Genomic DNA, 27,971 nt, shown 5'->3' with positions numbered 1-27,971 from the left:
TATCTTTTGGTCCAATTTCTGTAGTTCAGTTTATCCCTTTAAATTGTAAGAGTCAGCAATCGATTGTAAAAGTAAGCCTCTTCGTAAAACTCCATCTGACATCATTTTGCATCAATTGATGATAATTTTTTTTTTTTTTTTACAATTCCGATCGGGCTTTGTTCAAATTTCAAAAAATTGTATAGTTATTTCTGAATTTTGGCAGTTTCAATTCAATTCCGTTTTCAAATACATTGTCATGTATATATTATATTCTCTAATTGACATGCTTTTTCTTTAAAAATGTATATATATAATTACAAACGTTTCATTTTTATTTTTTTTTTATAAATACTGTTGCATTAATTTTTTTTTAGATCGTCCGATTCTTTTAGGCATGCTCGATTAGATATCCATGTCATCGCAAAATTTGGACTCTTCAAGCAAACAAAACACCTTTTTGATCTTCGGGGGGGGGGGTTCACATAAAATCGAGTTTGCATCACTCTCATGCTTCGAACGAGGTTTTCTAACAAAACGTTAAATGCAAGATTCCTAAGCGTAGCCATATACATGTATATATGTCCCCCACCGCCGCAAAAAAGTTGAAGCACAAAAGTCCCATAACTCCGGCTGCATGATCCTGTAAAATTTGTCGAATCAAAATGCCGGCGCAATATGATCAACTACATATGGTGACTAACGATCCTACAAAATTTAAACAAAATCCGTTGTGCGGTTTCTGAAGAGCTGCGTCCACAAAGTGTTCCTTTTACAAGTGTAGCAAGTACAAATTCAACAAAGTCCCATAACTCCTGTAGAATTTGTCGAACCAAAATACACCAGTATTTGTTCCCTTCGCGTTGCGGTGGGGAATTTTTTTTGGGGGTGGGGGGGTGTAATGAGCCACCTTAAACACTATGGTCTCGGTCTTCAGGACAGCAATTTTAGCGATGCATGTTTAAGTTGGGGAGTTTTCCACCTTTTTATTATAAACGCGTAAATTGATTCAATCTCAATACAATAAGAGCAAATTTTGATCAGTTTCAGTCCCTGGGGAAGAAAAGTAGAGACCTAGATTTACTAGTATCTTTTGATTTAACGTAGTTCCACACTCCTGTGACGTCATAAGATTGTGCAAAGTCAATAATTTAATGACTGGAACATAAATTTTGTTGGAGTCTTTTTCAATAGTCATTGTAAAAAATCTTGTTAGCCATAAAATATTTCAAAAGTCTTAGTTATATTTGAATAGTCAATTATGCGTTTCAAAATATTGAATCCAAGGACAATAACTCTGTTTTCATTAAATTATTTATCAAGTCCATTATGCAATAGATTTCCTATATTTTTCACAAACATTTTACCAAGGTGATAAGGAATTATAATCTGTGTCTTTTCATGAAATTACATAAAATTTTAATCCATGAGTGGTTTTGAATAGCTCAGTTGTATGGTACCAGACTTAGGGTTTTCATGGGGGTATACATACTCTGGAAGCTATAGATTTGAAATTATTAAGGAAAGGTATGGATTTTTTTTCATAAATAACTATAACAGATGTACATTTACTAATATAACCAGAAAAAATGATATGTAAACCATGCTATAAGGAAATTGTGTCCATATTTGTTTGTTTTTCAACATTTTGGAGAGTAAGGCTAATTCAATATTTTGCACTTATTATACTAAAACTTGATGAACATAGTGAAAATGACATGTGTTTTAGTTCTTGACATGTTTCCTGATAAATAAATGCAATTTAAAATTTTTGTTGTTGTTTTTATTTTAAAATAACAACAGATAACTGTTTCCAATGAATTTCATAAAAATCTACATAGGGTACATTACTTCAGTAGTGTCTGTAATGAAAATAAATCTGGAAATCCTTAACTAATTTGCCTTTTCTCATTACTCTGAATGTTAATCTATTGATTCCAAACAAAAAAAATGCTACCTAAACCCCAAAAATCCAGGACTAAGGACCCACCTTAAGGGAAACTGTAGTGAATCACAAGTTACCCTGATTCTCAATTACATTTTAATTTCCATATTGCTGACCTTTGTAAGAAGTCAGCTATAAAACAACTAAATGTTACAAGAAAATGAAAGTTTTAGTCGAAAGAGTAAGCATTATCTTAATTTTTGCCATCTTGCCTGGCATTTTTGCACCGAAAAGAATGCTAATCGAGACATTATGTAACATTAGAATTGGATGAAGTTCTTATTAATTATAGTACAGCAGTGAGCAGATTTTAGTCATCACAGCTTTAGTAGGCACTTAAATCCATTTGCGTGGAAAAAATTACATACATACTTGTATCGAGTCTAATTTGGGTCTTACATCTAGATAAATTAGCATTTCTTGGAGATTTGGGTACTGTTAACTATTTGGACACAATTTTCAATAATTAGAAGCTACAGCATTGAAACCCTGCCATTTATGTTTATCACACAGAGGATAGACACGTTACCGACGACTGGAGACTGAGCTGAGGATATATAGGTTACAGACGACTGGAGACTGAGCTGTGAGGATAGATAGGTTACAGACGACTGGAGACTGAGCTGTGAGGATAGATAGGTTACAGATGACTGGAGACTGGGCTGTGAGGATACAGATACGTTACAGACGAATGGAGACTGGGCTGTGAGGATAGATAGGTTACAGACGACTGGAGACTGAGCTGTGAGGATAGATAGGTTACAGATGACTGGAGACTGGGCTGTGAGGATAGATAGGTTACAAATGACTGGAGACTGGGCTGTGAGGATAGATAGGTTACAGATGACTGGAGACTGGGCTGTGAGGATAGACACGTTACAGATGACTGGAGACTGGGCTGTGAGGATAGATAGGTTACAAATGACTGGAGACTGGGCTGTGAGGATAGATAGGTTACAGGTGACTGGAGACTGGGCTGTGAGGATAGATACGTTACAGATGACTGGAGACTGGGCTGTGAGGATAGATAGGTTACAAATGACTGGAGACTGGGCTGTGAGGATAGATAGGTTACAGATGACTGGAGACTGGGCTGTGAGGATAGACACGTTACAGATGACTGGAGACTGGGCTGTGAGGATAGATAGGTTACAAATGACTGGAGACTGGGCTGTGAGGATAGATAGGTTACAGGTGACTGGAGACTGGGCTGTGAGGATAGATACGTTACAGATGACTGGAGACTGGGCTGTGAGGATAGATACGTTACAGATGACTGGAGACTGGGCTGTGAGGATAGATACGTTACAGATGACTGGAGACTAGGCTGTGAGGACACAGATACGTTACAGACGACTGGAGACTAGGCTGTGAGGATACAGATACGTTACAGACGACTGGAGACAAACTGTGAGGATACAGATAGGTTACAGACGACTGGAGACAGCTGTGAGGATAGATAGGTTACCGACGACTGGAGACTAGGCTGTGAGGATACAGATACGTTACAGACGACTGGAGACAAACTGTGAGGATACAGATAGGTTACAGACGACTGGAGACAGCTGTGAGGATAGATAGGTTACCGACGACTGGAGACTAGGCTGTGAGGATACAGATACGTTACAGACGACTGGAGACAAACTGTGAGGATACAGATAGGTTACAGACGACTGGAGACAGCTGTGAGGATAGATAGGTTACCGACGACTGGAGACTAGGCTGTGAGGATACAGATACGTTACAGATGACTGGAGACTGGGGTGTGAGGATAGATAGGTTACAGATGACTGGAGACTGAGCTGCGAGGATAGATATGTTACAGACGACTGGAGATTGGGGTGTGAGGATAGATACGTTACAGATGACTGGAGACTGGGCTGTGAGGATAAAGATACGATACATATGACTGAGCTGTGAGGATACAGATGCGTTACAGACGATTGGAGACTGGGCTGTGAGGATAGATAGGCTACAGATGACTGGAGACTGGGCTGTGAGGATAGATAGGTTACGGATGACTGGAGACTGGGCTGTGAGGATAGACACGTTAGAGATGACTGAGCTGTGAGGATAGATAGGTTACAGATGACTGGAGACTGGGCTGTGAGGATAGACACGTTACAGATGACTGAGCTGTGAGGATAGATAGGTTACAGATGACTGGAGACTGGGCTGTGAGGATAGATACGTTACAGATGACTGGAGACTGAGCTGTGAGGATAGATATGTTACAGATGACTGGATACCGAGCTGTGAGGATAGGTAGGTTACAGACGACTGGAGACTGAGCTGCGAGGATAGATATGTTACAGACGACTGGAGACTGGGCTGTCAGGATACAGATACGTTACAGATGACTGGAGACTGGGCTGGGACTTCTATGGAACTTTTGGCAATGTTACAATAAACTTGGATATTTGCACATTTTTTGAAACGAGATGATTGTAAAACACATATGCCCCCCATGGTACAAAATTGAAAAAAGGTTATACACATACATCATTTAATTGATAGTAGTATCAATTCAAAATATTGAGCAGACAATGTCAAGAGTGGATTGACCATGTGGCCTGAAAATCAATAGGGGTCATGTACTCCTTATGCTGTACCAGTGTACAAAGTTTGGTGTCAATCAAGCAAATAATATTTAAAATATAGGAGACAATATATTACCATGTCCAACCATTGACCACGTGACCTCAAAATCAATAGGGGTCATCTCCTCCTAAAGATGTACCAGTGTACCAAGTTTAATGTCTGTCAAGTAAATGGTTCTCAAGATAGAGGGGGCAGTATATGTCCAGTTTGACCCTTGACCATGTGACCTCAAAATCAATAGGAGTCATCTTCTCCTGAAGATGTACCAGTGTACCAAGTTTGATGTCTGTCAAGCAAAGGGTTCTCAAGATATTGAACGGACAGTATATTCCCATGTTCAGTTTGACCTCAAATCTTCTCCTTAAGATGTACCAGTGTATGAAGGTTGATATCTGTTAGGGCTGGGACGATTCAGGGTTTCCTCGATTCGGTTCGGTTTCGATTCAGAACAGCACGGTTCGGTTATTTTCGATTCGGTTCATGTTAGGTCCAATTTATCTAATGACAGCACAAAAATTAACAATTTTAATGAGTAGCATATTTGATTTCATTTTATTCAAGTTATATAACTATATGTCGTCATTTGTAAACATCATATCTATTTATAATGGCATTTTATAACTTTGATAGAAAAAAGAAAACACTGACAGTCTTAGTCTATTAAGATTTGTTATATTAATGTGCTGCATAAGTTTTGCATTATTAAACAAATCTATAGTGCATCTAAAATGTATATGATATTGTTTTCATTGATATGTAAAAATTCAACAATTTTATCAATTGAGAGAGTCTTTGAAAATCTCTCCTTTATTGATTTACTGCTCTCATATTAACTGTCAAATCTGTGTCATTACCTACGATGTTGATTTCACTCCACCACTGACAGAAATACTATTTGTCATGTAAAGATAAACTGCAATGATCTTACGGATCATATTCTGTTGGTATCTGAGTGGCGAAAATGCTTACGCTCAACACAGTAGTGATTTAAATCTCTGTTGCATGAAAAACCACATGTTCTGCACATCACTCGGACGCCATATTTGTTGTTTTGGTGTATGTAAAATCTAAACCGAACCGAACCGAAATCCGGAATTTGTAATCGGTGCATCGAATCGAATGGCATGAATCGCGGTGCACCGAAATATTCGGTGCACCGCACAGCCCTAATATCTGTCAAGCAAAGGTTTCTCAAGATATTGAGTTGACAGTATATTCCAATGTCCAGTTTGACCCTCAACCATGTGACCTTAAAATTAATAGGAGTCATCTTCTCCTGAAGATGTACCAGTGTACCAAGTTTGATGTCTGTCCTGTGTCCCATTTGACCATTGAGCATGTGACCTCAAAATCAAGAGGGGTCATTTTTTCCTAAAGATGTACTAAGCAAAGGGTTCTCTAGACATTGAGTGGTCAGTATATTCCTATGCTCAGTTTGACCCTTGACCATGTGACCTCAAAATCAATAGGAATCATCTAATCCTTGGGATGTACCAGTGTACTAAGTTTGATGTCTGTCAAGCAAAAGGGTTCTCAAGATATTCCTATGTCCAGAGTAGATTGACCCTTGACCTTTTGACCTGAAAAATACTAGGGGTCCTCTTCTACTCATAACCAACCCCCACATGAAATATAATTACGATCAAGTGATTGGTTCTTAAGATATTGAGCGGACAGCATGTGGTCTACCGACTGACCAACCGACAGGTGCAAACCAATATGCCTCTCTTCTTCGATGGGGGGCAGAATGAAAATTATCCAAGTGATCCTTACAAGTGTGTGTTTTCTTATGCTATGCAGCAGACTCCAAAGAAATAGGAACACAGAAAGCTATTCAGCCATTATTTATTATCCAGTCTTTTATCCCATTTTCTGGGCAAGTTCACGAGCCTTGATTTTTTCAAGTTTGTTAATGCGAGCTTGAGATTTAGATCCCATCTGACCACCTCCCCAATGTCGACGAATCTGTAAGACAAGAAACAACAGGATTAATATGTTGTTGGGTTTTTATTGGGGGGGGGGGATATTTTCATAAGTAGGGTAACAAACCTTTGGGGCCCTGAAGTCGTCAGATAGCTTAAGAAGCTCTTCACGAACAAATCAGCTTCGGGAAAAGTTAAATTCATCATGACTTCAGGGCATAACAGTTTTAGATGTATCAAGTTTCTAAACAATTTGTGAATGCTTGTGAAACACTACATCTCTAATGGCAACAAACAAAACTAGGCAAAATGTCAATGTCAAGTCAAAAACATTACTACATCTCTAATGGCAACAAACAAAACTAGGCAAAATGTCAACATCAAGTCAAAAACATTACAACACCTCTAATGACAACAAACAAAACTAGGCAAAATGTCAGTCAAGTCAAAAACATTACAACACCTCTAATGACAACAAATAAAACTAGGCAAAATGTCAATGTCAAGTCAAAAACATTACAACACCTCTAATGACAACAAATAAAACTAGGCAAAATGTCAATGTCAAAAACATTACAACACTTCTAATGACAACAAATAAAACTAGGCAAAATGTCAATGTCAAGTCAAAAACATTACTACATCTCTAATGACAACAAACAAAACTAGGCAAAATGGCAGTCAAGTCAAAAACATTACTACATCTCTAATGACAACAAATAAAACTAGGCAAAATGTCAGTGAAGTCAAAAACATTAGTACCAAAAAGTCTTGTTACAAGGAATGCAATTTGTGAGAGCCATATCACTCAACACACAAAATTTAGAAAGCAAGTCAAGTTTTGAAATATAGGTCAAACTCCAAGGTCACAAGGTGAAAAAAGAAAGGTTTTGTCACAAGGAATGCACATATGAAATATGAGAGCCCAATCCCTTACTCTTGCAAGGTTATGGGCAAGTTTAATGTTTTGGACAGAATGACAAAACAATATGCTCTCCAATCTTTGATCTCGAGAAATAAAAAATAGCTCAACAAAACCCAAACTTAAACCTTATATCTGTAATCCATTCATATAAAAAAAAACCCACCAATTTGAGATTGATTTTTCATCAGAAAAACTTTTAAAAGTTTACCTTATTCATCTAGAAACTTCACATGAATTGTTTGTGATTACCCTATAGATTCATCAGAAACACTCAGAGTTAAAAAGCTCAAAAATAATCCACATGAGTTATTCAGGTGAAGAAATTCATTCATCACTGTGTCTCTGATGGAGTGCCGTAAACAACAGTACACACACAAACTCACCTCGTCGTATCTGTCATTAAAGTTGGTCTTTACAGCCTCACACAGTTTATTCAGTGCATTTTTATCCTCTCTGCAATAAAATTTATTGATTTATTACAAAACCAAATGTTAATTCAGTCCAGCTTTATATACATAGTGTTCTGATTATTGATTGATTGATTAAATATTGTTTAATGTCCCTCTCGAGAATCTTTCACTCATATGGAGACCTCACCACTGCCGGTGAAGGGCTGCAAAATTTAGGACTATGCTCAGCGCTTATGGCCTTTGAGCAGGGAGGGATCTTTATCGTGCCACACATGCTGCGACACGGGGCCTTGGTTTTTGCTGTCTCATCCGAAGGACCGCCTCATTTAGTTGCCTCTTACGACAAGCAAGGGGTACTGAGGACCTATTCTAACCCGGATCCCCACGGGATTATAGTGTTCTGGCACTAAAATTCAATGTCGGTGACAATTTGATGGTTGTAAATCATAAATGGGACCAAAGAAGCATTTCGGGAGGAGAGGGTGGTGGCGTTATGTTATGTGTAATAAAACCTCTTAGTAAGCTATCAATCATAAGAAAACTTAACAATTCTAATGTCTTGGTTCCAAGTTTTTATGTGTAATGGGACCCTGGAAATTATGCCAAACAATAGCACAAAGTCAAGTGACTGCTCCAATGAAAAAGAAATGGTTTCAAACCGATCTTGGATGCACGGAAATCATACATTTAAATCAATGTACACTATCCTTTCTCCTTGAGATAAAATCGACTACAGAGAATTCTGATGTTTTTGACTTACGAATTGACATTGGTGAAGGCCAGACACGTGGTAGTCTTCCTGTGCACTACACGTCCCAACCTTGCCTTTCCTTTCACAATGCAGTATGGTACTCCCATCTTCCTGCACAAAGCTGGTAGGAATATAACAATCTGTGAAAAACAGAATATTTCATGGAATCAATCATTAATCAAAACCTCCAAGTTCTATAGCATTCGCCAGAGATGTTTTAAGTAGTGAAAAGGACTCTGGTTCCTCAATGTGCTTCATGTAAGAACCACTGTTTGAACATGCTTGTATTAAGACTATATGAAAATACTTGCGTATCAATTATACAAACTGGAAAACAACTGCTGATTAAACTTGTCAGGACTGGGGAATTATTAAGAGTGATTGATTGTTTTCCACCACACTCAACAATTTTTCAGTTATCTGGTGGCGCCCAGTTTTTATTGGTGGAAGAGAGAACCCAGATACCTGGGAAGAGAACACCGACTTTCCGAAAGTAAACTGGGAAACTTTCTCACTTACCAGCACGAGCTGGATTCGAACCCGCGCCGACCAGAGGTGAGAGGTCGCGTAATTTTGAGCACGATACTCTAACCACTCAGCCATGGAGGCCCCTATTAAGAATACACTATGATCTTGGCTACGACCTTAAACCTCAAGGGGTGGTCCCATCATCAGGGTTCGAAATCAACTTTTCAAGCACTCGTCCGTACAGACTAGTCACTGTTGATGTTCACTAGTCCGCAAAGCATTTCACTAGTCCGTCCAGTACATCATATTAAATTATCTTCATTTTATTCAGTAGTATTTAATGAAACCAAACATCACAGTAGCAAACAATTCAGTTTCTGACACCTAGAGAAGAAAAAGACCACCATATTTTATTTCGCATTCAAAATCTTCAGAAGCATACAATATTAACCTCCGACTTATCCTTTTATAAACGTCCATAAGTGCATTCGAGATCGACGTTCCCATTGTTTTTGTGCTCAGTTTTTAGAGTCACAGGAGTTGGAAATTTTATCAATAAAGTCAATAAAATTCATTCGATTGACCAAGTCATGAGCTATAGTGTTATGAACTACTGTGTTAGAGTCACGAATGTCGAGAAAATGTGCGCACAAACGTGCATGTTCTCATACCACACTAGTTGCAATTCTTGCACCTCAAACCCGTTCTCGTGATGTGTACTCGGCGTTCGGAATCGGCAGGAATTTGACAATTTGTGCTCGTTCGAAGAACAGTGGTCTTGAACGCACTCGGTGTGTTTAGAAGATCAGCATGTCATAGTCACGCAAACACTTAACCATGCAGGTAATCGACCATAAGTTCAAACATCTAAGAGACTCAGACAAATCTTGATAAAATCTTTACCAATTCAAGATTGGTTTCCGGATTTTCACTAGTCCATACGGACAAGTGCTATAGAGAGTTCACTAGTCCGACACGTTTTTTTTTACTAGTCTCGGACTTACAGACATGAGGTAATTTCGAACCCTGATCCTCCATCGATTCTCTCTTTGAATATTCTCCCTCTTTACCCATGAGTATTGAGATGGTTTAGAAGTCCATTTGTAAAAGATAGGAATAGATGTTGAGACACATCATCGAAAAGAAAAACAAATTTGCATCTGGAAGCTCATCTGAGCCTCTGCCTCTAGTAAGTTGTTGGGAATTAATTTTCAAAATCCTTTGGACTAAAGGTGTTTATGACCTTGCGAGATAAGTTGTATAACTTTCATCAAAATCATTAAATGTGTTAAAACAATCATACTCACTTCAATTGGGTCAACATCATGGGCAATGACAACCAGCTGAGCTTTCTTCTGCTCCACTAAGGCAGTCACTGTGTTGACCCCTGACCTCATGACAGGGGGTCGTTTGGTAGGCTTGTCCTCCTTTCCTGCAGCCCTCTCCTCAGCCCGGGCTTTTAGACGAGCCTTTTTCTGCTGTCTGGATTCAGGCTTGTACTTATCCATCAGACGGAACAACTGAGTAGCTACAAAATTTGAAACAATGTACTTTTGTTTATAATGAAACCATGTTCTTTTGTTTGTAATGAAACCATGTACTTTTGTTTGTAATGAAACCATGTACTTTTGTTTATAATGAAATCTGTTGCTACAATGTTCATTTTGTTTGATCCAAGTTCAGAGATCAATGTGTAGATTTAGAGAAATCACAAAATTCTCAGAAACTGTATTCACATCACCACTTGGATTCAATTTCAACTCTGCAAAAAATTTTATTCATAGAAAAAAACATGCCGTTTTAATTCAAAGATGCCTGAACAAAACTGAAGCGGAAGTGCTTGCACATTAGGGTATACACACGGGTATGATACCACAGGGGTGGTCTCAAAAGTTCAGACAAGATCGTAAGTAGTTTGGGGAAAATGCAAGAAGTTGATGCAGGTAAGTATAGATATTGATTTAAACATACTACATAGGGGTATCCTAAAATATTGAACATTCCTAAATACAAATTTCCATCAAATCCCCACCTCAATTATGGACATTTATATTAATATTCAGCAAACTTACACAAATCATGTACATAATGAAATGTTCCAAAAGCAATTCTTCCATTCCTAATCTGTCCCACCTTATATTAAAGAATAGTCTTCGATTTCTACACTATCATTAGCGTTTTTGGAAACTTGATGTGACCACCCCTCCAAGTTAATTGGATAAATCCAACACCAACGCAAAATGCAGTATTTACACAGGTGTCAAACATTGAAGAATTCTCCGGACTAAGTAAAATTCGACAAGCATTTGCTTTCTGGTATGTTGAATCAATCGATCAATCTTATAATTTCATTCTAATTTGGGTAAAAAATAAAGTAAATTAAATATTTTTAAATGCCATAAATTTGAAATGAATAAATTTCGATTATTTTTCGATTGAAAAGGTGCATCTGATTTATCCGATTAATCCCCCTCCCCATTGCCCATCTGCTTACTTTGTAGCTTGTATGACTTACAAACTGAAATGGAAATCTTTACACAATATCCACGACATTATCAAATTTAATCTGTGACACGGACCAGCTATTCTGACTTAGAAATTAAGAAGGATCTTTCTATTTTCATCTTTCTTCATTAGTATGAGACTATTATCTAAAGAAGTAAAGAAGAAAAATCTATCCAGGGTGTCCTCAGCATTTGCTGGATACATTCACACGGGAAAGTTACTACATGTGCACCCCCTGCGAATTTCTTGTAAAAATATTCATATCATTATACCACAACATCCAAGCTCAGAGATCTTGGTAGTTAATATCCTTCAGAAATGGAGTCTACCATTGTCAGCAAAATTTTTTTTAATCATCGCTTGGATTTCCTATACAAAATCTGCTGAACATATAATTCTGAGCATATAACACAATGATGTAGAGAGCTACAAGTTCTCTATCTAATAAATAACGGTAGATTCCTTGTACCTGTCTGCCTGTCAAGGGCCTGTGAACCACTGAATTGGTTGATTGGTGGAGGGACCTTCAGTCTCTGCATCAACACTGCTCTTTGACGCTGGAGACGGATGTATTTGGGCCATCTTACGAAGCGACTCAAGTCACGTTGAGGCTGAATATCTTGACCTGCAAACACAAAAGTTCCGAGTTCAGCAAAATATTTCCAAAATATCTGTGTAGTTCTCAAAATGAAAATGTGCTGTAACAAATCTCCGAGTTTTAACTCATTAAAAAATCATAAAGAAAAGAATGACATGTCATGTATGAAATTCAATTGTATAAATTGTTCTCCTGCACTAATGTCATTTTAAACGAATAAAATTTGGAGGAGTGTGTTTGCCCTCACCAGACAGACTGAAATAAAGCTTTTTTTACACTAAAACAGTATTTCATTACATATTTAACAAAATAAGGATTAGGCAGAAGGTACCGCCTATATATGCCTTCATCCGGGTTAAAATAGGTCCTCAGTAACCTTTACTTGTTGTAAGAGGTGACTAAATGGGTGGTCCTTTGAATGATATCGAAAAAATAGAGGTCCCGTGTCACAGCAGGTGTGGCACGATAAAGATCCCTCCCTTTTCAAAGACCGTAAGCGCTGAGCATAGACCTAAATTTTGCAGCCCTTCACTGGCAATGGGACGTTTCAATGTAAATGTTCAAAATATTCTCGAGAGGGACGCAAAACAACATTTAATCAATCAATCCTTGTAATCTGACAAGACGACATATCAATAAATTATCCAACAAGATGACATAAAGCGAATTGTATTTTAAAAATCACAACTATTTTGCGATATCCTTCATGGCGATTGATGTGAAGTGAAGCTTGGCAGATCTTTTATGTCAACTTCTGTGATTATTATGCCAACTTCTCAGATCATAATTTACTTGCAGATTAATCGCTTAATTCTCAAGTCTTGAAAGCTTGATCTGCAAAATCAAGTTGTCAAAGGTAGGCAAAGAAATTCCCTCTTCCATTCTGACATATCACAGTAAGGGTCAGAGGAATCTTGGATTGTGAATATTGATTACAAAGATGCTTTACCTATTCCATAGTTTCGTGGTCTCTTTTCAAGCAAGGGGTTAACGACTTTTTTAGGTTCAGCAACTTTTTTGGCCACTAATGGGGCTGCTGCCACCTTCTTTTTCCCTTTCTTTTTCATAGGCTGAAAAAAAAAAAAAAATGCTCTTCAGTCAACAGGTCGACACGACTCGGCACAAGCAGCATGAATGCAAAACCGTTATCAAATAAGATCTAATGAAAATAGGAATTTCCTTAATCAACCGCTTCATAAATTGCTGTCACAAAATCAATGATTATCGGTTATACTCCTTTATGAAATCCAGTATATGGAAATATAATGTGTATACTACAATGCCTGTTCGTTTATCATACCAAAATAAAGTGACAACTTCTGCCCAATACTACAGAAATTCGTCATATTATGTGATCTACATATGCAGAAATCCATTTTGAATATTCAGTTTAAATAAATATGGTATTAAAACTCAAAAATATACGACAGAATGTCTATGATGACAACTGATTTATTCTGTTCACAACAAATTCACGTCTTTCCATACCATAATGACTGACCCGGAAGAGACCGAATCTCGTTTTCATATTATTAAGTAAGTCGAACTAAAGTTATCTAGCTTTCGACGGGGCTAACATTATCAGCTGATTGTCAATTCAGATAGTAAATATTTTAAAACTAGATATCATATAGACGTGTTATTACTTTCATGAAATTGATTATTGATACGAAGTTTATGCACCTTTTGATCGAATGGAAATCAATCAGTGATCAAACTATCTAATACCGTCCTTAACTTCTACTTTCGATTTTAACAAAAAGCTTGGCTGTTGAGTGAGTGTTTGGGTGCTCTGCTTATATAATGTTATGCTAAATAATTACTTACAGCATTTGATGTTTTTATTTAGTCATTTATGTTTGTTCTAAAATTGTTAATCGTGTTGAAATATTTTGTTGTTGTTTTCTAACTTTTTAAACTATAAAAAAAAAAAAAAAACACGCACAAGAAAGCAAATGATGTATTGCTGGGTAGCTCATTTGGTTAATAGGTCGACTGCTGATCATCTGTTGAACGCAGGTTTAAGTCCAGTATGGGTTTTCAATCCCTGCCCCGATTACTTTCTACTAAAACTGCATATTTTTGATTAAAGTAAATTTAAAAGTTTTCAATTTCAAAATGTTGTACAAATCTACCAATTTTCATTCATGTCGAATTTCTCAGGTGTGTTATTCCTCATGGTCGGAAATCCACAGTTAGTCGCACCACTTTTGTGTGAAAGAAATGTGACCGACCAAGCATTTCCAACGATGGTTATTTCTCCTTAACAGTTTAATGAAGATAAATTAACTTGTTCTGTAATATATATCCCCTGAATACGTCTACCAATTTATGCTTTAAACTGAACCAGTGCATAGAACTTAATTTTATAACGATTTTCAGGACCATTGACGCCTCTTATACCTTGACTTTCACCGTTCTGTTTGTGAAACTGCATGTAATGTTATAGTAAAATTATGTTGTAGAATACCTATTTTAAAAGTTTGTTATTCATTTGTTTCAAAATGTATTTGAATGTGTTGAAAAAGCTACAAACTAAAAGATTAAAACACTGCCAAAATGTGTGCCATGTTGGATACAGAAGGTGAACATGTGTTGATGGTCATGATTACCGCATGCCTTAGTCCTAACGTTGTAAATAGTCAGATTTGTTAATAGCAGCATCTTACTTTAACTAGGAACTAAAATGGGAAAATTTACAAATGGAATTTTATGGTCACCAACACATGACCAAGTGGGCAATTAGAATTTGATTTTTAGGATCTCGCAGAGACATTTTAGTCGCAATGGCGAGTGGGCAAGTGCTTATTTGCATCCCAGTATATGTTATTTAAAAAGCTCAATATGAATGTGATTTCATATTGGATGAACTGATCAGATGTAAAAAATATATATGTATATCATATATCATTATACTTTTTAAAAAAAGATATTTTCATGCTAAAACGGAAAGACATTAACTTAACACATAGCCATGGATTTTATCCACAGATAGCTCTGGATTTTCTCTTCTATCCCGTTCTGAATACTCCAAAAATATTGTATTATCTAAATGGGATAGGAAAAATGCAAGATAGGCAGGCAACTGAAAGATGGGGCTGCAGTTTGAGCCAGAAAATGAACTAATGATTAAATTCTGTCAGAAACGTACACACAGTACATGCATACTTGGATTTATGATGGTTAAATCAATTATAAGAATTATTAGCACTGTGAAATTATCTCGTTTTTTGTTCATTTCAGGAACGTGAAGGCAATGTGATACAATCCATTGACTGTGGTCAATAAACGCATCACAATGTCGCAGGCAAGAAGCCTGCCACAAAGCAAAGAGGCACTTCTGAAGTCCTACAACAAAAAGCTGAAAGATGACATCCAGTCAATGCTGGTCAATTTTGAGGAGATTATCAAATTAGCAAGAGTAAGTCTATCTGTAGATTAAGAGAGTAAGCCTATCTGTAGATTAACAGAGTAAGTCTATCTGTAGATTAACAGACTAAGAATAAGCCTATCTGTATATTAAGAGAGTAATCCTATCTGTAGATCAACAGAATAAGCATGTCTGTAGATTAACAGAGTAAGCCTGTCTGTAGATTAACAGACTGAGAATAAGCCTATATGTAGATTAAGAGAGTAAATCTATCTGTACATTAACAGAGTAAGTCTATCTGTTGATTAACAAACAGTATATATGTAGATTAACATCTAGTAAGCCTATCTATAGATTAACAGAGTAAGTCTGTCTGTAGATTAACAGAGTAATCCTATCTGTAGATTAACAGGGTAAGCCTATCTGTAGATTAACAGTAATCCTATCTGTAGATTAACATCTAGTAAGCCTATCTGTAGATTAACAGAGTAAGCCTTTCTGTAGATTAACAGAGTAATCCTATCTGTAGATTAACAGGCAGTCTATATGTAAACTCAAATCCTGATTTAATTGAGAAGAAAAGAGTGTGAGGATGACATGTGAGTGCGTAAAATCTTTTGAAATGATGTCTATTGCTAAAATTTGAATTATTACCTCATACAACATTGGATTTGTAGAAATGTCACAAGTGTGACTGATCAATAGTAACTTAATGAAGTTTTCATGAAGACTGTAGCACTTCTTTGAATATTATTTTACTGATAACTATTTACATGTAGATATCGTATGATTAAACATACAGGAATGTAAATATTATATTTCATTTCCACCTCTGAATAAATATTATACACCCCCCCCCCCCCCCCCCCCCCAACGAGGTTTTTGAAGGTATACTGGAATCACCTTGTCTGTGTGTCCGTAAACATCATTTGTCCAGAGATATCTTTAACACCAATGAAAACTATATGTATAACATATATGAATAATGAGGTTGTGCACCTGCTATTTTGATTTAGATATTTTTTTAATATTCAGGAAAGTATGGATTTTTTTCTATTTTGAAGGGGTGTTGTCAGTTTCCAGAGTATATTAAAAAAACAACCAATGATCAGATTTGATTCAAACTTTTTGTAAAGATTTTGTATATAATGAAGTGGTGCTCCTGTCATTTTTATTAAGATACATCAACAGTCAAGGAAATTATGGATGTTTTCATTTTGGTGGTGTGTTTTTCAACTTCATTGACTTGTCAATTTCTTTTAGATTTTGTAATGATCTCTTCTTTCACAGAGACTGCTGCATTAGTTTAGGAGAGAGTATAATGGAATCATCAGTCCATCTGTCTGCCCATCTGTCTGTGGATGATTTTGTTATCAAAAGATAAATTGTTTTCTGGCTCATGTACGCTGAATAGTAGTTATTCATGTAATATTAGTCAGAACTCAGAAATTATATTAAGCATATCTTTAATATTCTGAGTAACACACTAATGCAGAATACATAGTCTTGCATTTACATTAATTGCTCTCAACAATATTCATGTCGAAAGGAGGTGTTTATTCTTCAGTGAACACAAATTCACTATTTCCCACCATGATCTTATGTTCCCTGGGGGGGGGGGGGGGGGGGGGGGGTGTTAGTCCCACGAGGACAGTTCTAGTATCCCTAGCTGCTACAAACTTCTGTGTAAAAGTTTTTTTTGTTATACGCCCGTCTTTAGACGGGATATATTATGGTACAGTGATGTCTACGTCCATCTGTTCGGAGTTTTCTCTTTATAATTTCATTTCCCTTTCACATATCATGCTGAAACTTGCTGTGTAGCTTCTTTGTGGGTCACTCTAAATCATACTGCAATTTTGATCCATATCGACCTTTTTTCCAGGAGTTTTGCCCCTTTATTTGGAAATAATTATTCTATGGAGGGTACATAATTTGTCCACCCTACTCCTCTCACAGTTTTCAAGTGAGAGCCTTCTTATTTTGTGGAGTGTTTGTATGGGTATTGAAGATGTGCATGTGGGATGGATTTTGATTTTCTACAATTTTTGAGAAAATTACAGGTTGTTGAACTTGGTCTATTTGGAAATTAATATTCTATGGAGGGTACATAATTTGTCCTCCCAACTCCTCCCACAGTTTTCAAGTGAGGACCATCTTATTTTGTGGAGTGTTTGTATGGGTATTGAAGATGTGAATCTGGGGAAGGATTTTGATTTTCTTCCATTTTTGAAAAAATTACAGGTTGTTGAACTTGGTCCATTTTGAGGAAATCTTGATTTTTAAGTTAAGACCCTTTGTTCATATGAAAGTTTGTCACAGCTTCATGATGGCAGATAATACCTGAAGCAAAGTTATACAAATTATAGCACAAGAAACACACCCTATGTAAGCATTTCACGAGCGTATTATGTACCGTTTGCGGTACTCTTGTCTTTTTTATGTTATAATAATGCTATCCATTTGGACTTTTTCTCTTTATGTTTTTGAGGCTGTCTACAATAGTACCATGCAAATGGCTATTCATGAACATGTGTCAGGATTTGTGAAACTTGGTATACAGTATATATTCTAGATAACCTAACTTGACTATGATAAAGATTTTTACTGAAGTCCATGGATAATCATGGAAATGAGTGACACTTAGTTTTCCCTGTTTCTATTTTTAGATCTATTGAATTTTTTTTTTAGACAATATACTATTTATTTTGGTTCTATCGTAGACAGCTTCTTAATGATTTATGCTCTACATGTCCTCAAGGGCCCAAAATTGGTGCGATAAATCTTTTTTGTATGATTATCAATATATTGTTGTAGTTAGGGCTATACGGACTGTGGTTGTCGGTCTGCATAGCTTAGTGGTTAGAGCACCTGACTAGTATTGCAGGGGTCCCGGTTCGATTCCTGATCTAGCTGTAGATTTTCTCCTCTCTTATACTAAAATATATCTATCAATTTAGAGAACAAAAAATTAGTGTATAGGTTTACCATTCCTTCACAATCTCGAAATGTCTTCTGATGAAAATTTCGTGAAAGAGACCTTGTTTTTTTACTCAGATGGATGAAGATTCTCAGATTTCTAAGTACACTCAAACAGAGGAGGATCAATATGAAATGCAGGTCCGCTCAGCCAACATAGTAAGTGTTTATCTTCAGCATGCATCAAATTCTGCTCACATGCATTAATTACATTCTATATTGTGAACATCCTAGAGTCACTGGTTTTGAAATTTTTTAACTTCTAATAAAATTATTGTTGTATCTTAAAACATATTGAAATTTTTTTTTTACACATGAGTCTTTTGAATTTGCACACCCGATATAGATATGCTTGATATTACACTCTTTGTTTAAGATATCCAATCTTTAAAAGCATTTATTTGCACAAAAAATACAATATCTGTAGCTCTAAATCTTTTGTAGAAATGAAATGCCAAAGAGCAAGGTACATTAAGGCCCAAATTTCGCCACAAAATTAGGATAAATTTAAAATGTGGTTTTACTTGGTTTAATCATTATGATTATGCACTAGGGCATTGGCCCTGATGATACATATGGAAATTAGTGACGTAATATGTTCTGTGACGTCATTTTCCTTCTCTCCGATTGACATGATTTACCGAAATCGCCGAAATTAGCCGTTTTTTATGCCTTTGAAACCATTTTTAAGATAGAGCACATGCAACAACCACAAAGATGTTTTGTGTACAAATTAATCGTGTTGAAAGTCAGTAATGAGTAAAATTTCGACTTGGTTGGTAAATGAGCAGACTATTAAATTTAACGTTTAACCATTTCCCGCGTTCATCTGTAATAAAAATTTCAACGTTGATGGTGTTCAAATATACAAGTTTAATGAATAAATAATATGTATTTTTACAGCATATTAAATTTTATAAGACTCTACGTAGTTTGCATTGAAGAAGATAGTGTGTAATCAGAGAATTGGAATCTTCGACACAGATATTTCCGATTCCAATTTTATTCGTTTTATGTTTGATATAGATACGCAATGATATCAACGCAATTAATGTAACACGTGGCAAAGTTCAATCGCATATTCTTTTTTATCATAGATGGTTTATGATATGAATTATCCCTCAAAATTGGTGTGCATATACTGTGGAGGCTACAATGCGTATCTAAATACATGTCTAAATATGCCTTGCCAGTCATAATATTCTAACGTACATTTAGGCTAATTAAAACTTATTGGGTATGTTGCATGTGTAATTTCAAATGCTATTCTAATATTGTATTAGGCATTATGTCAGACACATCTAATGATTGTCCATCTGAATTAAAAACCCACTCATGATACATAGTATGTATGTTATTTAGTAAGAAGTTTATTATGGATTTGTCCTGGCTTTTAAAAAAAATGCACGTCTGCAACCGAATGCAATCTTTGTTTATAAAATAAAAAAGTTTAATAATATCGAAAATGAAAGCGCGATAGCTTAATCGGTACCTTTATACCAGAGCACAATAGTGCGAGAGTTCGAATGCAAAATTTGGTTATATTTTCCCCGTAAAAATTGAATTAGTAGCAAGTCAAACATACAGGCTTTAAATATATACACTTGAAAATCAATTCATTACAATATATTGTTCATTATTTACATGCTGCAGTACTTGTAGTTTTATGACATGCATGTTTCCTATCAAAACAATTTCAACGTCATCGATCTGTCGTTTATATTACAAAGTTGTCGAACTCTTTTAGGAGAAGTTACTCCATGATATATATGGTAATGAAATATTCGCATCTACCCTGCTATAAGAGTGAATGTTGGTAGTTGATAGATGAACGATGTAGTATATAGATATCTAAATTACAACTCATTTGTAAGCTAAAAGATAAAGTATACGCTTGTATTGTGTGTTCAAAGAGGAACCCCGATCATTACATGTATAAAAAAAAAAAAAAACAAACAAAACCATAAGAAAACATTTTTAGTAGAAACGAACGACTCTGACTGCATTTGCAATCAATGTCAACAGATCTACAATTCTAATCGTTTCATGCTTAAATTTTCGCAAGCATTCAGTTCTACCATTAAGGGTGGATAAATCAAAATTCGCATGTAAAGTTTAAGGAAAAACTACGTTCTCAAAACAAAAGAATGTGTGGGCCAAATTCCTAGGGCTGGGACGATTCAGGGTTAGCTCGATTCGGTTCGGTTTCGATTCAGAACAGCACGGTTCGGTTATTTTCGATTCGGTTCATGTTCGGTCCAATTTATCTAATGACACCACAAAAATTAACAATTTTAATGAGTAGCATATTTGATTTGATTTTATTCAAGTTATATAACTATGTGTCGTCATTTGTAAGCATCATATCTATTCATAATGGCATTTTATAACTTTGATAGAAAAAAGAAAACACTGACAGTCTATCAAAATTTGTTATATTAATGTGCTGCATAAGTTTTGGATTATTAAACAAATTTATAGTGAATCTAAAATGTATATGATATTGTTTTCATTGATATGCAAAAATTCAACAATTCTATCAATTGAGAGTCTTTGGAAATCTCTCCTTTATTGATTTACTTCTCTCATATTAACTGTCAAATCTGTTTCATTACCTACGATGTTGATTTCACTCCACCACTGACAGAAATGCTATATGTCATGTAAAGATAAACTGCAATGATCTTACGGACCATATTCTGTTGGTATCTGAGTGGTGAAAATGCTAACTTTCAACACAGTAGTGATTTAAATCTCTGTTGCATAAAAAACCACATGTTTTCAACATCACTCGGACGCCATATTTGTTGTTTTGGTGTAAGTAAAATCTAAACCGAACCGAACCGAAATCCGGAATTTGTAATCGGTGCATCGAATCGAATGATGTGAATCGCGGTGCACCGAAATTTTCGGTGCACCGCACAGCCCTACAAATTCCCCTGTTGCTACATGTACGTCGCTGTAATAATTTGTTTATAGAATCGCCTTACATTTGTCGATAACTGACTCACGTGTTCTGTGACATAGTCTTATTTAAAAATACATGATAGCTAGTCATTGGTTACTATTTTCATCATTAAATCGTGGAACTGGTGTTGAAGTATTAGAACGCGATTTTCACACATAAGGAGAACTTTCTTTTCCTGCATTTACACTTTAACCATCCCACTCACCGTCGGTCACTTAGCATTTAGTGGCATGAGCACAAAACACCGGTTAATGACTCTATCCGAATAATGCGCGGATCTAGAGTGGAGGTCCGGACACCCCCTCCCCTCTGGAATTAAAGTTGCATGTAATTTGTGCGCAAAGTAATGAGGACTAAACCAGAGCACAATATTATCATTTGTATAAAATTGGAACAATTGTTTAATATCTTTTTCCCCAATATACATAATTACCGGTGATTAATGTAAACATTCTAACCAAGCAGTATTCTTGGCTTTTTTCAATTTCAATTTCACTAGAAATCTTTGTGGAAATAATGTAAGTTCTCAACAAAGCACAGAAATTTGGATACAGCGCGGTAATGATATATTAATATTAGCAAAGCATGATAGTTTGTAGCATTAAAGTTTGAACACTCGATATTTTCTTTGTTTAAACTTCAAATAATTCAAATAGCCGACGTTATAGAAATAAAGTAAAGGTATTGAACAATTGTTCAATGTGTTGTGATCGTACACTACCATTATTTGGAGACAGTAGTGAAATGAAGAATTCAAACATAATTTCTCTCTCCGAAATTTCGCTGCATTGAGATAGATGCACAGGGGCTAAGCCCCTGTGGATTGATGAAGTACGTCAGTCGCGTGTCATTTACTACAAAAGAAAATCGCATATTCTCAGATCCATGGAAATCGTGCAGCATGCAGAAAGTACCTTGAATAGGTGTCTGACAAAATCAAGTGACGAAGTCCTTGTACACAACGATGGCTTCGAAAAACATGTGCCGGTCATGGTCACGGTCTGATGATATCGTGTCACTTTTGCATGATGATGAATATCTAATATGAATGTAAGATCGAATGAAACTTAATTGGCTGTTTTATAATAATTTAATTATTTACATATTGTTAAGTATAATATTTTCTACAATTTTACGTTCTGTAGTAATTTTCTTGAGATCGATTAGGTGAACAAGCATACGATATGTCTCTGAGTAAAACATAACTTAACCGCCGAGTTTCACCTGAAAAAAACTATTTGGTAAACAATGCGCACCCCTTTTTCCCACCAAAAATTCTTGAAAAAAAGTGCATATCATACTCGACAAAATACGGTACTATGCTACACATCGACGTATTCTTCATGATATTCAAGCATAAATATGATGGTTTGATGAGAGAATCAGGGAAAAGAGGCTAGATTTGGTCATAAAATTTTCATTTATTTGTATCAAATGAACAATTTGCATCTAGATTTTGAATTTTTTCCCGGACCCCACCCTCTTTAAGAGGAGACAAGCCCCTCCCGCACTCTTCCCCTCATCGCATCGCGACTCGGCCGTCTACTTTCAGCAGCCGGACTAGTCACAAATCAGCAGGACTAGTAAATCATAGATTCTAGTAGTCCTTTTCACTAGTATAGTGAAAACCTTAGTGTCAAAAACTGATTAGATCTTACACCTTTCATTATTTTGACAATTGCTGGAAAATATAAATATCCTTGACTGACGGCATTATATATGCTGATGCACTGTCATAGTGATTGACTTTGGTACTGTCAGAAGACAGTCTCTGCTTCATTCATCATTAGAAACTGGCCGAAAAGGAATTGTTGAATGATTTATTAGACAGGGAAACCAAGGTTGTTTTCATATATCCGACTAAATCGGTATGTATCAAAAGGTAGAAAGGGGGGTTGGGGTTCAAAAATATACGATCCTCTCCCATGCGGACTTTGGACGTGGTTTGAGACAATGAATTTGATTTATGATTCAAACTTTTTTCCTTTGCGTAAATACTAATGCATTGAAAGATTTGTTATATAAAGATAATTGTCAGGAGCCTGTATATTTTTTTTTTTCAAATAGAGTCTAATTACTAGATGCAAGTGTATATGCTAAAACATTGAATATAATACCGGCACGATTATTTTTTGTTAGGTTTTTCATGGTGTCAGTGTCAACTCTTGTGTAGAACTTATCACATTGTTTGTAAATCTTATCACATCCTATAAAGTTCACATTCGGTCCCATTGTCATGTGTTGAATTTTTAATAAAGTTCGTTTAATAATATTCTTTTCACATATATTCTGAATGGATTTCATGTTCTTTTTACTACATGTACAATCCAATGTAGTATTGGTTAGTGCGTGTTCCTTCGCTGAAAACATTTAGTGCGCTCGAAAAAAAGAACAAAGTGTACATATTCACACAAGAATAACTTAGGTAACCACGCGCTACGTACATATATGATATTCATTTAATTTAGATTAAAACAATGCAAATTGGATGCAAATGTAAATACAATGTTAAAATTGAATGAATATATATGGGTTGCTCTACAATTCTTAGATACAATTACACTAATCGTCCTTCAAATCACAGCATCCGCCACATCGAATCATCTACAATTGATTAAAACTTTCCGAAAAAATCAATTAAACTTTTCAAATAAAAATCATAGTGCACATTTGTTTAATAAAACTTTGAGCATATGGCGACATAAATTGGATTATTTTCATATTGAGTTCATGACATAGCTCTCTTGTTCATGACGTAGCATAAAGTAAGGTCAAAATGGCACAACGTTTTCGTAAACTATACTGTATTTACATATGTTTTATACATAAGTAAAGCTTTTTACGAAGACATCATAACCATTTTATGGAAGTATACACCATATGAAAGAATTTTGAATAATATCATTTAATTTGGACGCGGGTTTGTTATTAAGATGGTGGAGAATCGAGAGAGTAGTACATGATGTCTATAGTTCTGTTCATAGTGATTTCAAATATTCATTGTAGGAATGTAGATTTAGACAATCTTAGTGACTGATGTTTATTTTCATGAGGGATATTTCTTATTTGTCCATCATTTTGAAAATTCTTTTTGTGAGACATTTGTATGTTAATAAGTACATGTCCTAAGTTTAGGATTACATAACATTCAATTCTTATAAAAGAAAAAGGTTTCTTTTTTAATGGGGAAGTGGGGGGGTTATTGTGAGTGGGGTCTCTTAGAGTTATTTTATATAGTATGATGTGTCGACATATTTTGGAATCAAGTGTACATGATAAACACACACTATTACTGCAAAAGAAAAAATATATAATTACACAGAAGGAATGTTTTCACTTTTAATAAGCAGCTTTACTTTGTAATGATGGAGGTTTACTTTTTAACTATGCAGATTTACTTTGTAACTAAGCAAGTTTATACTGTAACTAAGCAGATTTACTTTGTAACTAAGCAAGTTTATACTGTAACTAAGCAGATTTACTTTTTTAACTAAGCAAGTTTATACTGTAACTAAGCAGATTTACTTTGTAACTAAGCAAGTTTATACTGTAACTAAGCAGATTTACTTTGTAACTAAGCAAATTTATACTGTAACTAAGCAGGTTTACTTTCTTTAACTGTAAAGGTTAGAGCTGGAGAATCGCTGATGAAATCTGTGTCGGATTTGAAACAGTTCATGATTCTGAATGACTTCCCATCCGTGAACGATTCAATCACAAGAAACACCAAGAACTGCAAGGCCCTGCAGCAAGATATGGACAACAAACTCACCACCCTGAGGGATGAGATGGCCATGGACCTGTTCGAGTTGGAAGATGAGTACTACTCATCAGCCTTCAAGTGAACACAGATTATAACACTGGTCTCTTAGCTTACATTAGCTAGTCTAATCAAATTTGTTCATCATCTGTGTGTTTGTCTGTCTGTAAGCTGTTCAACTTCTCATCTGGAATTGCATTGCCATTTTGTACCAACCTTGCACCAGTATGTGAACATAGAAGAAAATTCAAATTCTTATATCAAATAACAATATTAGGATGGAGTTCTTTGAGAGTTTTTTCCCACCACTGTGAAAGAGTGACACATGCAATGTAGATTCAGATTTGTTCAAATCATGAAACACCAAATTTCAGGGCCAAAAAAATGTCTTTTGAAGTTTACTCAATTATAGTAAAACACAGAGCAAACCAGTGAAAAACAGTTCATTATAACCTAATTTTGTTATATCCAATAACATTTTCCTTATTCTTCAATCGTAGAATAAATATTGCTTCACAATAAGTGTGAATTCATTATAAACATGTTCATTATAAGTGCGTTTTACTGGAGTAAGAAATATTCTGAAGAGTAAGATAAGTACAAGTCTTATGCGTAGCAGCAGCTAGACAGGAACCTGTGCAGTATTCGTGACCTCTAAGCTAGGGTCAGGAGGAGACTTGAGTGGAGTTCAGATTTTAATTTAAGGAAAATGTCATCTTTGCTTGCCAAGGGTTTCTGATACATGTAGCTAGCAGAAACCTTTGGCTAGTGAAGATGATAGAACATCTAAAGGATTGAATAAAGGCACAGTGTCGTCATCAAAGCAGTAACCCTTCGTATGATACAAACGTGGCTACAGGGAAAGGGAGAATGTTTATTTTCAAGTTAGAGCAATTTTACTCAGGTGAGCATAAAGGTTCGTGGGTCTCTTGAAATACGTTTGTGTGTTACAATTACCAGCAGATTATTATATTAAAAATGTAAATGAATTAGACTTTGTGTTTAAAAGCTGGTATAAAATCGATTTTGTAAAATTTTGAAGTAAATGTTATAATTCTGGACTTTGTGTTGTGTTTTCATGTTGCCAGCATGTTTTATGATCAAATGTGTGTGCCTCATTATAAATGTCCAAAAAAAAAAAATCATATTCAATTCAGTCAACGAATACAGGTGCCCAGATGTCTAAATTTATCGCAATTTTTGATGTTATGAGAGATGTACTCACATGATGAGGAAGAAAAGGAAACTGTTGTATAATGATAAGGTGAAGATCAGCGACCAAGTCCATAATTCCCATAAGAAATACTAAATTAAGAACTGGGCAAACACAAACTCCTGGACACACCAGAGGTGGGATCAGGTGTCAAAGAGGTGTAAGCATCCCCTGTTGACCGGTCACACCCGCCGTGAGCCCCATATTTTGATCAGGTAAACACAGTAATCCGTAGTAAAGTGTAAAGAACGGCCTAACAATTGCTATGAAACACTCTGACAGCAATTGAGTCATTTGACCCGATCACAGTTTGTATTGGCAAACTAGATCGTTACAACGACTATGGAATTTGCAAAATGCTGACTTTAAACGATACTGTTGAAACCCTTATAACACCCAACTTGTTTGTAAGTAGTCTGTCTCGATTTAAAAACTTATCATACGAAGAACAGGCCCTTGTGTATCGAATGAGTTGAGAGACATAAACACCATATGCAGGTGATAATGGAATATTGCTACACGAAGTTGACATTGGAGAAGCTGAAGTCATCCCGTTTGTCATAACTTTATAATTTGATGGAAGGCACATTTATGAATCTTAGTCCAATTTTATTTCTTTGATAACTTGTACAAATAATACATGTTTACAAAGCTTCAATATTTTTGTTTCAGATTTAGTCGGTGATGTTACTCTCACCAAAATATTTCTGTATTACTCAAATACGTTATTTATGCCTGTGTAACGCTGACACATTCTCCGTGGTGAACGAACCCCAACATTTTGCAAAATTGTTCTCTCTTTAGACTTTGAAGACAACTTTTATCCAATTTATAGAAAAATGAATTCAAAACATTTGGTACTTGATTGCCCTGTTTACGTCAAAACCCTTAATTATTATGTTTGTTGAATTTATGTTAAATGAATCGTACATAGTTTCCACTTGGAATAATTATGAAACGCAATATCTTCCAAGAAAGGAAGACAAACTCAGTAAACATATACATGTCACTGGCCCCGATCAATTAATCTAAACGTAACCGCTGAATTCCAGAGGCAGGATTTGGTGTTTTGTATAATCAGATAAATGCATTAAGGACAATAACTTTATTCTCTTAAAGTGGATTGCAGTATAGAGAATTGTAAAGAGAAGGAACACAAGATAAATGTAAGGGGTGGGTAAAGATACAATTGAGAAAAACAAAACCTGTAATATAATGTCTGGGTAAAGATACAATTGAGAAAAACAAAACCTGTAATATAATGTCCATGGATGGATCGATTAACCTGAAGAACATACCCTCTCAGAAATGATTTTAATGAATTGATTTAAATTTATTTCTGTTTTGTGTATTGATAAGTTCAAAATTCATGTCCTACCTCTTTTATATTGACAGCTGTGTGGGAGCATGAGGGAGTGGGCGTACTCTGTGGAATGAAACAAATAATGGACAGATCTTCTATACCGATAAAACATATTAAATAAACGTCTTTTAAACTACCCCTTAAAAAATAGCAAAAACATTATGTAGGTCACAGGCTCTCAACGTTTGAAATATATGTATTTAAAAAAACTGTA

At 35.6% G+C, this 27,971-nt stretch overlaps 2 protein-coding genes and 1 non-coding gene across 4 annotated transcripts; 1 reads left to right on the top strand and 2 right to left on the bottom strand.

Annotated features, from left to right (window-relative positions):
- Positions 1-6,354: 6,354 nt before the first annotated feature.
- Positions 6,355-13,638, bottom strand: LOC125678109 (60S ribosomal protein L7a-like). The gene is made up of 7 exons (XM_048916243.2): positions 13,593-13,638; positions 13,054-13,174; positions 11,976-12,131; positions 10,309-10,529; positions 8,543-8,673; positions 7,756-7,825; positions 6,355-6,490 (listed from the first exon to the last, which is right to left on the bottom strand). The coding sequence occupies exons 1-7, from the start codon at positions 13,593-13,595 to the stop codon at positions 6,386-6,388; spliced, it is 807 nt and encodes a 268-aa protein (XP_048772200.1). The 5' UTR covers positions 13,596-13,638; the 3' UTR covers positions 6,355-6,385.
- On the bottom strand, positions 7,639-7,712 carry LOC125682615 (small nucleolar RNA SNORD36). The gene has a single exon (XR_007372621.2). It is a non-coding gene; the product is annotated as a small nucleolar RNA SNORD36 (small nucleolar RNA).
- Positions 13,639-13,695: 57 nt separating the features above from the next.
- LOC125681225 (mediator of RNA polymerase II transcription subunit 22-like) lies at positions 13,696-26,242 on the top strand. Of its 2 annotated transcripts, none has more exons than XM_048921220.2 (4): positions 13,696-13,879; positions 15,348-15,525; positions 18,532-18,612; positions 25,048-26,242. In XM_048921220.2, the coding sequence occupies exons 2-4, from the start codon at positions 15,403-15,405 to the stop codon at positions 25,264-25,266; spliced, it is 423 nt and encodes a 140-aa protein (XP_048777177.1). In that variant the 5' UTR covers positions 13,696-13,879; positions 15,348-15,402; the 3' UTR covers positions 25,267-26,242. The 2 variants fall into 2 exon arrangements, with proteins under 2 accessions (XP_048777177.1, XP_056012013.1); XM_056156038.1 differs by having other exon boundaries at positions 13,847-14,074; positions 15,166-15,525.
- Positions 26,243-27,971: the final 1,729 nt, after the last annotated feature.

This window comes from Ostrea edulis, chromosome 2 (genome assembly GCF_947568905.1).
Source record: "Ostrea edulis chromosome 2, xbOstEdul1.1, whole genome shotgun sequence".
NCBI lineage: Eukaryota > Metazoa > Mollusca > Bivalvia > Ostreida > Ostreidae > Ostrea > Ostrea edulis.
The sequence above is the reverse complement of the archived record's forward strand: the minus strand, read 5'-3'. Positions and strand labels throughout refer to the sequence as shown.